We start from the raw sequence: 16,419 nt of genomic DNA, 5'->3' as shown, positions 1-16,419 counted from the left end.
TGGCTCCAAGTCCATGTTCTTCACTACTGCACTATTCTGCCTCTCTGAAAAAATATATGTAAATAACTATTAAAGAACTTGTACCTAGTGACCAGAATGTATACTGTTCTTAGTCAGTTGCTACCTAAAGAAGTTAACAAGTTCATACAGTCTTGGTTTATAAAGAATTTATGAACCATCATTAAATTGGCATATTCAGTCAGTTACTCTTTTAGCATAAATGCATTTCTACATTTTAAAGCTAGAATCATATCCTACCATCCAAGCAAAAAGGAATACGTAGCTGCATACATAATACAGATTAGTTAACAAATCCTTCAAAGTCAGAACATTAACTATTAAAAATGAGATGAATAATATAAAAATATCATGTGTTTTAAACCAATGACACCACACACACATCATTGTAATTACCTTTTGTAACATTAAACAGTAATTAAGCACCTCACATTTCATGGAAAAACAATACTGGTCTATGTTCATGTGTTAAATGTTGAATCTATTTTTGCATATAGTCCAGCTCTTCTCCTAAATCTTGGCTGAGTTACTGCTTGATGACTTATATTTAACAGTATGTTCCAGCTAGTTTGCCAATTTAAAAATGCTATCCTCAAATTGTACACACTAGTAAGATATGTTTAAATAGAATATATGGAAATATAAAATATTTTTAAAGAATCTTTTGGATATAGAGTTTTTTCAACAATATATATAAAATATAACCAAGTCACCAAATTTCTCCATTAATAAAATGATTTCAGGATATCTATTCAATTTAAAGCCTAAAAAACTCTGTGAATTAGATATACAGTTCTTAGACTCTAGGCATTTAGATTCATATCAAGACTCACTTGATTTCACTGACTACACTAAAGCCTTTGACCGTGTGGCTCACAATAAACTGTGGAAAATTCTTAAAGAGATGTGAATACCAGACCACTTTACCTGTCTTCTGAAACCTGTTTGTGGGTCAAGAAGCAACGGTTAGAACCAGACATAGAACAACTGACTGGTTCAAAACTGGGAAAGGAGTAAGACAAGGATGTACATTGCCACCTGTTTATTTAACTTAAATGCAGAGTACATGATGCGTAATGTCAGGATGGATGAAGCACAAGCTGGAATCAAGAATGCCAAGAGAAATATCAATAACCTCAGATAGACAGATGACACCACCCTTACTGGCAGAAAGCAAAGAGGAACTAAAGAGCCTCTTGATGAAAGTAAAAGAGGAGAGTGAAAAAGCTGCGTTAAAACTCAACAATCAAAAAACTGAAATCATGGCATCTGATCCCATCACTTCATAGCAAATAGATGGGGAAACAACAGAAAGTGTTGTTTTTACTGGGAACTTAGACTAAATATACTGACAGCCCTTGAATTTGCTATGAAATTGCTTTCATGTTGTGCAGTAAAATAGCCAGTACTTTTATAAGGAAAATATATCTTTTATTTTTGTGTGGATGTTTGTCCCACCAAATAGTCATAGCCTCCTGTATCACAGAGTTACTAAATTGCCCCAACAGTGGCAAATCAAGGTTGTGATGAAAAGTTCCCCAGTGGGGAAAGTGACAGACTTTATCTTCTTGGGGCTCCAAAATCACTGCAGATGGTGACTGCAGCCATGAAATTAAAAGATGCTTGCTCCTTGGAAGAAAAGCTATGACAAACCCAGACAGTGTACTAAAAAGTAGAGACATGACTTTGCCGACAAAGGTCCATCTAGTCAAAGTGATGGTTTTTTAGTAGTTATGTACGGATGTAAGAGTTGGACCATAAAGAAGGCTGAGGATGGAAGAATTGATGCTTTTGAACTGTGGTGTTGGAGAAGACTCTTGAGAGTCCCCTGGACTGCAAGGAGATCAAACCAGGCAATTCTAAAGGAACTCAACCCTGAATATTCATTGAAAGGACTGATGCTGAAGCTGAAGCTCCAATACTTTGGCCACCTGAAGCGAAGAGTTGACTCCTTAGGAAAGACCCTGATGCTGGGAAACATAGAAGGCAGGAGGATAACAGAGGATAAGATGGTTGGATGGCATCACCAATTCAATAGACATGAGTATGAGCAAACTCTGGGAGATGGCCAAGGACAGGGAAGCCTGGTATGCTGGAGTCCATGGGGTTGCAAAGAGGTGGATAAGACTGAGCGACTGAACAATGAACAAGACAGCACAGGAATACATTATCTAGTTAGCCAATTAAAAGTTCGTGGAAACAAATTATTTCCATTTAAAAGTTTAAACTGTGAAAATTCAAATAAATAGCCATTTTCAACCATTTATTATTATTATTACTCTCATATTGTATCCAGAGCTGGCAATGAAAAGCATGACAATATAATGCAAACAATAACTAAGCTAGTATCTTTAACCTTAACTACTGTTGTGCTCTTTGACACAGTAATTCCATAGAAAGGATAAAAAGAAGAAAAAAGTAAAATAATAAAAGGTAAAATTTCAAATATAAAACTAAAAAAAATACCTATTATTTTCTTTAATTATCCATGTACTGCTTTCATGATCAATAGATGAAAAGAGTTTGCCTTCCAAAAACCTCTGACCCTTCAGTACAATGTTGACAGAATCAGGCAAAAACTGTACTTGAATGTCTTCCTTAGTACAGTCTTCTGGAAGCTGTATTGTTACTGTCAAATCATCTTCAGTCTGTTGCCAGTAATACAGAGGTTCTTTGGGAAAGAAAAATGTATTATGTAATAAAAAAAAAAAAGCAGAGACTACAACATAACATACAAAATCAGAAACCAGAACATACAAAAGAACACGTATCTAGCATCTTTTCTAGTGATCTTCTCACAAAAAAGTAATTATGAACAAATACACAGAGATCTCCTTGGGGAATTTTCACTCAAAGTGTTGTAGCAATCACACTTAACATTTCCCTGTTCCAGTCTTACTTAATGCCTTAGAAGATATACACTCATAAAATACAAATCATAGCAACTCGTTATTCCCTACCTCCCAGTATCCCTGCTTCTCCCTCTTTTCTTACACACACAGACACAGGATTCCAAGCATGTGTGCATGCACGCACACACACACATACAGGATTCCAAGTTAAAAGAATACCAAATGTGTCACAAACCCTGCCTGAAACTTTCATCACAACCTTGATTTGCCACTGTTGGGGCGATTTAGTAACTCTGTGATATAGGAGACTATGACTATTTGGTGGGACAAACATCCACAAAATAAAAGATATATTTTCCTTATAAAAGTACTGGCTATTTTACTGCACAACATGAAAGCAATTTCATAGCAAATTCAAGGGCTGTCAGTATATTTAGTCTAAGTTCCCAGTAAAAAAAATCCTCCTTTCAACTCCTTCACTATCCCCTCTGCTTGGCTCCTAAAAAGCTATCTACCTAAGAAACACTTTTAGGCCCATAATACTATAACCATGAAGTAAGAAAGCAGGGCTTAAATGTAAAATGGACAAATATTTGCTTAATAGCATCCATAAACATTAATCTGTCCACTCACTCATCAGAAAGAAACATAACATTGGTGTTGTTTAGTCACTAAGTCATGTCTGACTCCTTTGTGACCCACCAGGCTCTTCTGTCCATGGGATTTCCCAGGCAAGAATACCGGAGTAGGTTGCCATTTCCTTCTCCAGGGGATCATCCTGAACCAGAGATGGAACCTGTATCTTCTGCACTGACAGACAGGTTCTTTACCACTGAGTCACCTGGGAAGCCCAGGTAATACGTAACATCAGTCTAATTGAAGTTTACAGAAAATGAAACCAGCATATATACTCAGAAGAGAGCTTAAAAGAAAGCATGCTAATTAACAAACTATCCATAATTTTTGTTACAACCATTTTCCTTTCTTATTGTGAAAGTCTGATGATATTAAAATAAATACAGAAGAAACTTTCCAAGAGGAAGTGGGTACAAGAAGTTAAGTAAGGGCCATTTATTAGAAGAAAAACAGAAAAACTGAAGGGTTTACACTAAATGGAAATGGTTTACACTAAAAGAGAAGAACAAATTCAGGAGGAATTCAAACATAACATGAGACGTCAACTAGTGGCTAGTGATTTAAAAACATGATGTGTCCCAGCTAGGCTGCAAATCTGTCTTGGGAGCACATGGGCCTAGCTACTAGGCAGACTGGTCCCAAGGATGAAGGCAGTCCATCATTCTTCCTCAACCACACCAAAGGAGTTCTAACGGGCATGTAGTCTACTAATACAAATAGCTCCTCTGGCTAAGCTCCAGGAGGGTTTAACATTATAACTAAGACAGAACAGTAGTTTACTCAGAAAGGGGTCTTGTGAAAAAAATCACTTGTGAGGGAACTAAGCTGTTAAGAGGTGAAGTAAAAGGCCACCATGCACAACTCTTATATTCAGGCGTTCATACTTATAAACCTGGAGAAAATAGTTTTCAAATATTTATTATAAAAGTATTTTCAAATTTTTTTCAACAAATTTATTTTTTAAAAGCTATATGAAAATGAAAGTCACTCAGTCATTTCCGTTTCTTTGCAAACCCATGGCCTATACGGTCCACGGAATTCTCTAGGCCAGAATATTGGAGTGGGTAGCCTTGCCCTTCTCCAGGGGTTCTTCACAACCCAGGAATCAAACACAGGTCTCCCGCATTACAGGCGGATTCTTTACCAGCTGAGCTATCAGGGAAACCCTGAAGAGCTATGTAAATACATAAAAATAGTGAAACCCATTTTTATTTTAAATAATTCACCAAGTTGTTAAAGTAATAAAAAGGGTAGCTTCAAAGAGTAATACATATGATTGTTAAATACTGTGCAAATCTGTTAAGTAAAATATACTATTCTCTGACTATAAATATCAGAAATATGAACAGCAATGATTCTAGAGAAATGGTCTCCTGAATATTTTTTAGAAGAATATGAATTCTTTGCATATAAATATAAACTTCTTCTGAAGAACCTTTTTATTCATTTCATTCTAAAACATTACCTTCATTCATTCATTCAAGACTGAGAAAACATAAGTGATTCTATCCAGTAGGAACTTCCTTTCAGTTCAGTATGAAAGGGAAGAAAACATAATTAGCATACCTATATGAAGAGATATATACAAAAAAGGAGTACGTCAAGGCTGTATATTGTTACCCTGCTTATTTAACTTCTATGCAGAGTACATCATGAGAAACACTGGGCTAGAAGAAGCACAAGCTGGAATCAAGATTACCAGGAGAAATATCAATAACCTCAGATATGCAGATGACACCACCCTTATGGCAGAAAGTGAAGAGGAACTAGAAAGCCTCTTGATGAAAGTGAAAGAGGAGAGTGAAAAAGTTAGCTTGAGGCTCAACATTCAGAAAACGAAGATCATGGCATCTGGTCCCATCACTTCATGGGAAATAGATGGGAAACAGTGACAGACTATTTCGGGGGGCTCCAAAATCACTGCAGATGGTGAGTGCAGCCATGAAATTAAAACACGCTTACTCCTTGGAAGGAGAGTTATGACCAACCTAGATAGCATATTCAAAAGCAGAGACATTACTTTGCCAACAAAGGTCTGTCTAGTCAAGGCTATGGTTTTTCCAGTGGTCTTGTATGGATGTGAGAGTTGGACTGTGAAGAAATCTGAGCGCCAAAGGATTGATGCTTTTGAACTGTGGTGTTGGAGAAGACTCTTCAGAGTCCCTTGGACTGCAAGGAGATTCAACCGGTCCATCAAAAAGGAGATCAGTCCTGGGTATTCATTGGAAGGACTGATGCTGAAGCTGAAACTCCAATACTTTGGCCACCTCATGCGAAGAGTTGACTCATTGGAAAAGACCCTGATGCTGGGAGGGATTGGGGGCAGGAGGAGAAGGGGACGACAGAGGAGGAGATGGCTGGATGGCATCACTGACTCGATGGACATGAGCTTGGGTAAACTCTGGGAGTTGGTGATGGACAGGGAGGCCTGGTGTGCTGCAATCGATGGGGTCACAAAGATTCGGACATGACTGAGCGACTGAACTGAACTGAACTGATACCACTGAGACTCTTCCTACCTATCTGAAAGGCTTCCCTGATAGCTCAGTTGATAAATAATCTGCCTGCAATCCAGGAGACCCCAGTTTGATTCCTGGGTTGGGAAGATCCCCTGGAGAAGGGAAAGGCTACCCACTCCAGTACTGTGGCCTGGAAAATTCTGTGGACTGTATAGTCCACGGGGTCGCAAAGGGTCGAACGTGACTAAGCAACTTTCACTATCATATGAAAAGAGGTTAGCTTATTTTTTAAAATTATTATCTATGATACTAATATGCTGGACTTTCAATATCAACAGCAAATAGACATTAGTATTTGTTTATTCATTAAGTATTCGTTAAATATCTAATCAGGTAAAATAATACATATTTTAAAAACATTTTTTGTAATTATAAAAAGTATTAAATTTAACCAGTTCACACTACTTAGGTGGTATATTTTATGAAAGGCTCTTCTGGGAAATATAAAGGAAAACAAAGAAAAATTCAGTGCCAATCCTGACCTGGTATAACTTCTAATCCAGCTAGGAGGACAAGTCAGATCTATTTTACACAGGAGCTCTAGGATTCAAAGTAAAATCACCTTTGATTTCCTCGGACATGTTTTCATCCTTACTTTCTTCAAGATCCTGACCAGCTTGAACAAATGTAAAGGACTTGTAGGAGACAATCATCAGACCGTTCCCATCAGGTTCAATAGCAGCATAATGTGGCACGGACTTCCCACGGAGACTATTACACTTAGCCATTTCATATTTTTTATTATCTGTGAGAAAATAAAGCATTTTAGAACAACAAAATTACAACCAAAAAACTATAATAAAAATATCTGAAAATATTCAAGTATAATTCTAATTTAAATATTTTAAATGTACTATTAAAAAACAGACTATTAGGTACCTTTTTATAAGAGGATAAAAAAATTTACAACCTAATATTCTGTAAATAAAATCTCTTTAAAAAAATGGTCTGATGAAATTTGTTCTACGTTGTGATGTCTAATGTGGTAGCCACTGGCCACGGTAGCTGTTTAATTAAGTAAAAACGGACATTCATTTCTCCTGCCACACGAGCCACACTTTAAGTGTTCAAAAGCCACGCATACCTAGCTGCTATCACACTGAATGGCTCACATATAAACACGTCCATTTTGGAAAAATTTTCTATTCGACAGCAGGGCTCTAAACTGTAAAAGTGATCTACTTACCTGAACATCAACCTCTGAAAAATCTACCCATTCCTTGACTATAGCCTGTCTACTTTCTCAGCCAGTATATGATAGGTGTCTTCTGACAAGGGCCACAAATTGATGGTAATGGAAAAAGTGTGGTGTGGACTATTTTCTGCCCATTAGCAGGTTTACTTAAAATGAAATAACGTTTATGGTAGAAAGAATTTTTATACACATTCACATATAGATCTATTTGCCATAAAATATGTGAATGTGTATAAAAATTGCCATAAAATATGGAGAAGGAAATTGCACCCCACTCCAGTACCCTTGCCTGGAAAATCCCATGGGTGAAGGAGCCTGGTAGGCTGCAGTCCATGGGGTCGCTAAGAGTCGGACATGACTGAGCGACTTCACTTTCACTTTTCACTTTCATGCACTGGAGAAGGAAATGGCACCCCACTCCAGGGTTCTTGCCTGGAGAATCCCAGGGATGGGGGAGCCTGGTGGGCTGCCGTCTCTGGGGTCGCACAGAGTTGGACACGACTGAGGTGACTTAGCAGCAGCAGCAGCAGCAGCCATAAAATATAAATAACTGTACTTATAATTTTAAAGATAGGAACAATTAACTGTGTTCTGAAATTTTCTGGTAAACTAAATTTATTCTATGAAAAGAAGGGTTTTTTCTTTTTTTTCTTTGCTTTAGAAGTATTCGAACATTTGAGTCCATACCTTTACTTAACATTCTTACTTTTGATAACAAAGTTTTTGTACAGTGGGTAGTACTTATTAGCTTCACACTGAGTAGTCAAAAAATCATAACTCAACACAATGAGTTATACATAATAACACACATGTTGTTGTTCAGTGGCCCAGTAGTGTCCAACTCTTTGCGACCCCACGAACTGCAGCATGCCAGGCCTCCCTGTCCCTCACCATCTCCAGAAGTTTGCCCAAATTTATCTCTATTGCATCCGTGATGTCATCCAGCCATCTCATCCTCTGACGACCTCTTCTCCTTCTGCCCTCAATCCTTCCCATAATAATACATATACATACATAGTAATACAACCCATTCTAAAATATGTCATTTTTCTCTCTAAATCCTCACCTATATTCACACATTCACTTCATATACATTTAAGAATAGAGTTTTCATTTCGTGAAGTAAAAACAACTATTTTTCTTCCATACGTACATGCAAGGCAGAGTCCTACCTGGCTCCAAAGACCCAACCTTAGACACTCTGTGTTTTATAGGATGGTTTTTCCCAACATGTGAGATAGAAAACAGTAGGTCTCAAGTGAATTCCATGGCTAAATGGGTTGGGAAAGGCTGGATCAAAATTACATTTTCTTTTTTCACTCAAGATTTTTAGAAACTTGACTATGCTTAATGTGAAATGTGACTATTGTATGCCTACATTTTCAAACGTACTTGACCACAACATATAATTTATCAAATATTCCACTCAACAGTCTAGAAATACAACACTGCTCTGTTATATTCATTAGAAAAAAACAAGTAACACGATTATATTAGTAATTCAGGGAGTAAAGGAACTGAAACATGCAGAAAAGAAAGTTAGTCAACAAAAGAATGTTTCTACAATTACAATAATTAAAATCGGCTGGAGAGAAAAAAAAGAAAGGTGAGTCTAAATATGACTGTCCAGCTGAGTGAAGGAAACAAAGATGAAGAGCACGGAAGCCATGGAGCTGCAGCAGAGAGCCAGTGTGCACTGAGCGAAAGCTGTCACGGAGCCAAGAGCCTCAGAGAAGGAAAAACACCCCTGGCGATTTCTTCTATGCTATGTACCTTAATTTAAAAAAACAAAGCTTTTATTTATCTCAAGTAGGGATCTGCAAACTATGACCTGTGAGCTGAAGAATAAATTTTACATTTTTAAATGGTTCAAAAAAAAAAATCAAAAGAATATTTAAATACACATAAAATTATATAAAATTCAAACGTCAGTGTTAATAAATAGTTATACTCATTCATTTACGTCTTTGTAAATGGAATACAGCTGGAATACACCTATACTCATTCATTTATGCCTTCATCTACAGCTGCTTTTGCAGCACAAGATCCTAGCTGAATAACTGCGATAGGTCATATGGTTACCATCCAGCCCTTAGAAAGTTTCCAATATCTAATCTAAAGATTTAAGTTACTGTGTTCCTCTAGAGCTAAAACCACAACACCGGGAAAAAGAACAAATTACACTAAATATTTTGAAGAACAAATCTTGTGTTTAATGTTACATATTAACATATATTTTGTATATATTAAAAACATACACTTTAAATTCTCCAAAATATGTAGTAGTGTCTCCTTTTACAAAAAAGGTGTATTCAACTGTGGAAGCACATAATTTTTTTTTTTTTAAATAATCCATACCTAAGGAGAAACTACCTATAAATATTCATTCCATTGGGTGGCAGGTACTAGAATCACAACACAATGCTTAAGAAAAAGCAAACAGCATTTACAGGAACAGCTTTGCATTTCAAAACCTACTGAATTATGGCAACCACTGCAGAGAGATCAGAATTTTGTTGTTTTACCTTCACATTTCTTACTAATAGTGACCCACTCCAAGGAAACATAGAAACCACTTCCTTTCATAGCCAATTCCTCTTTCTCTATTCGAAGGAGGAGAGTAGCTATTGCATGTTCTTCAGCTTTCAGCAATGAGATACTGTGAATTATGATAAAAGGACTCCCAAGCTCTTCATTAAATACAATCTACAAAAAAGAAAAAAAGATGGCATTCACAAAAACGTATTACATGAATGCATAGAGCACAGAGGAAATACACAGAATTCTGACAATCCAACAAGTAATTTGGATACTGTTTACTGCAAGGACACAAGAACAGAAAAGCCCTGAAATAAAGCTTATAAGTTTAAAATACAGCTTAAAGAAATAACTTTTAGAAAACATCTATTTGTTTAACAGAGAAAACTGATCAGTAAGCACAGAAAACAAAAGGGCCTCCAAATGGCATCTACAAGAGAAAGGGAATTAAAAGCAATCCTCTAGAAAAGAATTGCCAAGTGAAAAAGAGTGCTCCGTACAGAGGAAATGAGGTCAATATTCCCTTACTGCATCTCTTCCCCTGTCTCATATCTAATTTATTGAGATATATTAATATATTGTATAATATTATATCCATCCATTTATAATAGTCATTTATATTATATGTTAATATATTAATCATATCTCTAATTTATTTCTGCCTTCTTCTTAGTTTCTGAATACTGTTTGTATATATGTGCGTATATCTTTCTTTCCTATTGTTTTTGTTTGCTTTGTGTTGTTTGTTTTCTGGAAACTTACAAAGGTACAGTGTCAGACTTTATTTTTTTGGGCTCCAAAATCACTGCAGATGGTGACTGCAGCCATGAAATTAAAAGACGCTTACTCCTTGGAAGAAAAGTTATGACCAACCTAGATAGCATATTCAAGAGCAGAGATATTACTTTGCCAACAAAGGTCCGTCTAGTCAAGGCTATGGTTTTTCCAGTGGTCATGTATGGATGTGAGAGTTGGACTATGAAGAAGGCTGAGCGCCAAAGAATTAATGCTTTTGAACTGTGGTGTTGGAGAAGACTGTTGAGAGTCCCATGGACTGCAAGGAGATCCAACCAGTCCATTCTGAAGGAGATCAGCCCTGGCTGTTCTTTGGAGGGAATGATGCTAAAGCTGAAACTCCAGTACTTTGGCCACCTCATGCGAAGAGTTGACTCATTGGAAATGACTCTGATGCTGGGAGGGATTGGGGGCAAGAGGAGAAGGGGACGACAGAGGATGAGATGGCTGGATGGCATCACCGAATCGATTGATGTGAGTCTGAGTCAACTCTGGGAGTTGGTGATAGACAGGGAGGCCTGGCGTGCTGCGATTCATGGGGTCGCAAAGGGTCGGACATGACTGAGCAACTAAACTGAACTGAAGAGTCAAAGGAACTGGAGAACAAATCATGAAAACTTTCTTACTGTTCTAAAACAAAAGATCTCATGTCATCTAAAAAGATAATTCCACTAACTGTTAAATATTGAAATTTCTTCTAAGGAAAAAAAAAAAAGCAAATCAAAGCATCATGGAAAGATGTACAAAATCTTATCAAATTCTTCTTAAAACACATAATCTAAAAGACTACTGTATCTTTGTTAAATATCGATCAGGAAAGGTTTTAAGACTGATTTCGAAACAAGTTTTTCAAATAAGTGAAAAAATAAATAGATAAATAGTTTGAATACAAATCTAACTGAAACACAAGAATTAGCTCTTTTTTTCTTTTTAAACCTGTATCTGGAATCACCTGGGCTGCTACCTGAAAGCCTTATTAAAAAAAAGGTTGCATTACCCTAATGCTCACAGCAGGAGTACTTAAAATAGCCAAGACATGGAAGTAATCTAAATGTCTATCAACAGATGAATGGATAAGGATGTGGTATACATACAATGGAATACTATTCAGCCATAAAAAGAATAAATAATGCCATCTGCAGCAACACGGATGGACCCAAAGGTTATCCAACTTAAGTGAAATAAGTCAGACAGAGAAAGACGAATATCACACAATATCACTTATCTAAAACATGATACAAATTAACTGATTTACAAAACAGGAAAACACTCAGAAAACAAACTTATAGTTACCAAAGGGGAAGAGGGATAAATTAGGAATTTGGGATTATCATATACAAACTACCATATATAAAATAGGTAAACAAAAAGTTCCCACTGTATAACATAGGGACCTATATTCAATACTTTGAAATAAACTACAATGGAAAAGAATATACATACATACATACATACATATATATATGTATATATATATACACATATATCACTCAATCACTTTGCTCAATCACTTTGCTGTACACCAAATCTAACAAAACACTGCAAATTGTAACTAGAGTTCAATAAAAAGAAAAATGTGCTTAAATGTCATTAGTTTCCCTTTGTGTTTGAGCAACTCTACCAAAATTATTCAAACAGTAGACCTTTGGAATCCATTCTAAATTCTTCCATAGGTAAGGGGAGAGCCCTCCCTCAAATACCCAAAATAGAGAAGATAGACACATTTTTGGTTAAGTGGGTTTTGCTTCTGTTTGGGGGACAAGAATAAATAAAAGGGTAGGAAGAAAAAATGGTAAGTTTTGCCAAGTCCAAGTAGCCAGATTCCTGTTTCCTCCCCCTCTTTCTCGCTCATGTAAGGCCAGAGGAGACCATGTCAGGACTTTTAGAAACTCTTAGGTTGACGTTTCCAGTCCCCTGAACAAGCCTAGCAAATCAATTGTGAAGCTGTTGATACACAGCACTCCCATCATGTTAGAGGCCACACATGCCCTGCCTTCTTTCACTTCTCCTTCTACATTTCAGACATCACCACCACGCTTGCTGGGCCCCCTTATGCCCTACCATGCCCCCATCACTTCCACCTTTAGCCTTCTCTCTTACACCAATTCCCCCAAAGTCCTAAAACTCATATATTTCTCTCAAAGTGACCACTATCCCACAGTATCCCTTCCACTTCAGTTAACCCCCTGGTCCCATAATTTCCCCACTGTCCCCACCTCCCCAGAGAGGACTGACTTCATTATGGCAGTATATATACTGAAGAACATATGAAGTAAATTCAATTTTTAATTTATTTTAAAAATCTTATTGAAGGACTTATATGGACTAAGGAGATATACATAGCAGAAACCAAATGAATTATAAACCCATATGAATTTTCTTCTGATGGACTACGTGGTATTATTCTTAATCCGAAGGTGAAGAGGGTCAGTGTGTTTCTTACACCAACAGAATCCCCATAGCTTGATAACAGATACATTCTCATTCATATCGCTCCTGTCCATCATTCTCCAAATTCTTTTCAACTGTTTCAGATAGCTGGGTGCTATATACCATATATCCTCAGTCAAAAAAGAAAAGAAAAAATTATTGGAGGCAGAAACAGAATATGTCACAATGTCCAATGAATATTTAAAACTGTGACTGACTGCAAAGGCCTCCTATAAACAGGCTGTTGTTCTGGTATTTCATCGTGTTTTGTGTTTAACTTTTTGAACACACTGCAATTAGGTAGTGCAGGATCTGGTATAACAATAAGAAAGGTAAACCACTAAGGTCTTGTTGTTTCTCTCAAATAATTAAAGCCCAGTGTTTACAGGCACCTGTTGGTCTGATAAAAATGTTTTATAAGATGTAAAATATTAAATTCTATCTCTTTAGCTACCTAGAACTAAAGGCCACCTGCTGAAATTTAGAAGGCAGCAATATCACGTTGTACTTTATTAGCACAACTCAGTGTCACTCTGTCTACTTTCAAAACCTGTGGCTCTGGAGAAACTAATTTCATGTTTATTATTACTAAAATGCAAACCTGCCCCTCAGATTCAAGTCTGTTATATTGTTTAAAAAAAACTGAAATAAAAATGGCATCGTGGACACTGGTATATAACTACAGTTATAAATCAAATCCCTTACGATTATACCATGGAAGTGACAAATGGATTTAAGGGATTAGATCTGATAGACAGAGTGCCAGAAGAACTATGGAATGAGGTTTGTGACATTGTACAGGAGACAGAAATCAAGACCATCCCTAAGGAAAAAGAAATGCAAAAAACCAAAATGGTTGTCTGGGGAGGCCTTACAAATAGCTGAGAAAAGAAGAGAAACTAACGGCAAAGGAGAAAAGGAAAGATATAACCATTTGAATGCAAAGTTCCAAAAAGAATAGCAAGGATAAGAAAGCCTTCTTCAGTGATCAGTGCAAAGAAATAGAGGTAAACAATAGAATGGGAAAGACTAGAGATCTCTTCAGGAAAATTAGAGATACCAAGGAACATTTCATGCAAAGATGGGCTCGATAAAGGACAGAAATGGTCTGGACCTAACCGAATCAGAAGATATTAAGAAGAGGTGGCAAGGATACACAGAAGAAGTACACAAAAACGATCTTCACGACCCAGATAACCACGATGGTGTGATCACTCACCTAGAGCCAGACATCCTGGAGTGGGAAGTCAAGTGGGGCTTAGGAAGCATCACTAGGAACAAGCTAGTGGAGGTGTTGGAATTACAGTTGAGCTATTTCAAATCCTGAAAGATGATGCTGTGAAAGTGCTGCATTCAATATGCCAGCAAACTTGGAAAACTCAGCGGTGGCCACAGGACTGGAAAAGGTCAATTTTCATTCCAATCCCAAAGAAAGGCAATGCCAAAGAATGCTCAAACTACCACACAATTGCACTCATTTCACACGCTAGTTAAGTAATGCTCAAAATTCTCCAGGCCAGCCTTCAGCAATACGTGAACTGTGAACTTCCAGATGTTCAAGCTGGATTTAGAAAAGGCAGAGGAACCAGAGATCAAACTGCCAACATCCGTTGGATCATTGAAAAAGCAAGAGAATACCAGAAAAACATCTACTTCTGCTTTATTGACTACCCCAAACACTTTTTACCATGTGGATTACAACAAACTGTGGAAAATTCAAGAGATGGGAATACCAGACCACATGACCTGCCTCCTGAGAAACCTGTATGCAGGTCAAAAAGCAACAATTAGAACTGGACATGGAACAACAGACTGGTTCCAAATCAGGAAAGCAGTACATCAAGGCTGTATCCTGTCAGCCTGCTTATTTAACTTTTATGCATTATACATCACGAGAAATGCCAGGCTGGATGAACCACAAGCTGGAATCAAAACTGCCTGGAGAAATATCAAAAACCAAAGATATGCAGATGACACCACCCTTATGGCAGAATGTCAAGAAGAACTAAAGAGCCTCTTGACGAAAGTGAAAGAGGAGAGGGAAAATGTTGGCTTAAAACTCAACATTGAGAAAACTAAGATCATGGCAACCAGTCCCATCACTTCATGGCAAAAAGACAAGGAAACAATGGAAAGAGTGAGAGACTTTACTTTTGGGGGCTTCAAAATCACTGCAGATGGTGACTGCAGCCATGAAATTAAAAGACGCTTGTTCCTTGGAAGAAAAGCTATGCCTAACCTAGGCATATTAAAAAGCAGAGACATTACTTTGCCAACAAATGTCCATCTAGTCAAAGCTATGGTTTTTCCAGTAGTCACGTATGGATGTGAGAGTTGGACTGTGAAGAAAGCTGAGTGCCAAAGAATCGATGCTTTTGAACTGTGGTGTTGGAGAAGACTCCTGAGAGTCCCTTGGACTGCAAGGAGATTCAACCAGTACATACTAAAGCAAATCAGTCCCGAATATTCACTGGAAAGACTGATGGTGAAGCTAAAACTCCAATACTTTGGCCACCTGACACAAAGCAGTTACTCCCTGGAAAAGACCCTGATGGTGAGAAAGAGTGAAGGCAGGAGGAGACGGGCACGACAGAGGATGAGATGGTTGGATGGCATCACCGACTCTTTGGACATGAGTTTGAGTAAGCTCCAGAGTTGGTGATGGACAGGGAAGCCTGGTGTGCTGCAGTCCATGGGGTCGCAAAGAGTCGGACACGACTGAGCGACTGAACTGATGCTATGGTATATTTTTCTAATTGTTACTATTTGACTAGTTTAAACATATCAGACAGCCAAGTGGTGCAGTAGAAGCATGCTAGGCTCATAAATATATTTGAGAATAAAACATGAGAAAAGGAGAAAAGACATGACAATGTAATTCTCTGGCCAACTCTTTACAAAAAAGAAGGCAGCAAGGTCAATGCTTAAGGTGCTGCTTTACACTTGAGAAGAACTCAATTGGTATTTGCTGAAAAACAAATGCAAGTCTTGACAACTGTACTCACCCCAGATCAAAACAGGAATAGCTAATATATCAGTTTCACAAAAGGTAAACATTCTATTTAAAAGATATCCAAAATACTATATATTATAAAAATCAAGAGGTCACATGTAAACCATCCCTAAAAAGGTGTTATTTCAAAATCATTAAGATCTAATTAGAATATACTTTCCATACTCAGCATTAAGTCTAAAGAAAAACAAAACAACTCACCTCCCATTTTTCAGAAGCACTATTTCCACGTTCACCTGTTCCAATGAGATACAGTCTTCCAGTCCCATCTGACAAAGTAACCCAGGTAGAAGACGTGAAATGGATGGATGCGCAAAGGCGATTGTCACATGCTGTCAAATCTGTAGGAAGTCGAAACACCTCTCGTGGTTTTCCTAAGGCAGTATCCTAAACAGAAGACGAACATTAAGAATGAATCCCTCC

General features: G+C 37.4%; 1 protein-coding gene across 2 annotated transcripts in view; it reads right to left on the bottom strand.

Annotated features, from left to right (window-relative positions):
- The window catches only part of NUDCD1 (NudC domain containing 1), a 91,739-nt gene that overhangs the window by 44,005 nt on the left and 31,315 nt on the right, over positions 1–16,419 (bottom strand). The window contains exons 3-6 of one of the 2 annotated variants that reach the window (XM_004011783.5): positions 16,198–16,383; positions 9,746–9,926; positions 6,588–6,770; positions 2,485–2,689 (exon numbers count right to left, since the gene is read on the bottom strand). In XM_004011783.5, coding sequence (XP_004011832.2) covers positions 2,485–2,689; positions 6,588–6,770; positions 9,746–9,926; positions 16,198–16,383 — 755 coding nt within the window. The remainder of the gene's footprint in view (positions 1–2,484; positions 2,690–6,587; positions 6,771–9,745; positions 9,927–16,197; positions 16,384–16,419) is intronic. The other variant, XM_012183961.4, reaches the window with a different exon arrangement.

Source organism: Ovis aries, chromosome 9 (assembly GCF_016772045.2).
Source record: "Ovis aries strain OAR_USU_Benz2616 breed Rambouillet chromosome 9, ARS-UI_Ramb_v3.0, whole genome shotgun sequence".
In the NCBI taxonomy this organism is placed as follows: Eukaryota; Metazoa; Chordata; class Mammalia; order Artiodactyla; family Bovidae; genus Ovis; species Ovis aries.
Note: the sequence above shows the minus strand (reverse complement) of the source record. Positions and strands in the feature narration are given on the sequence as shown.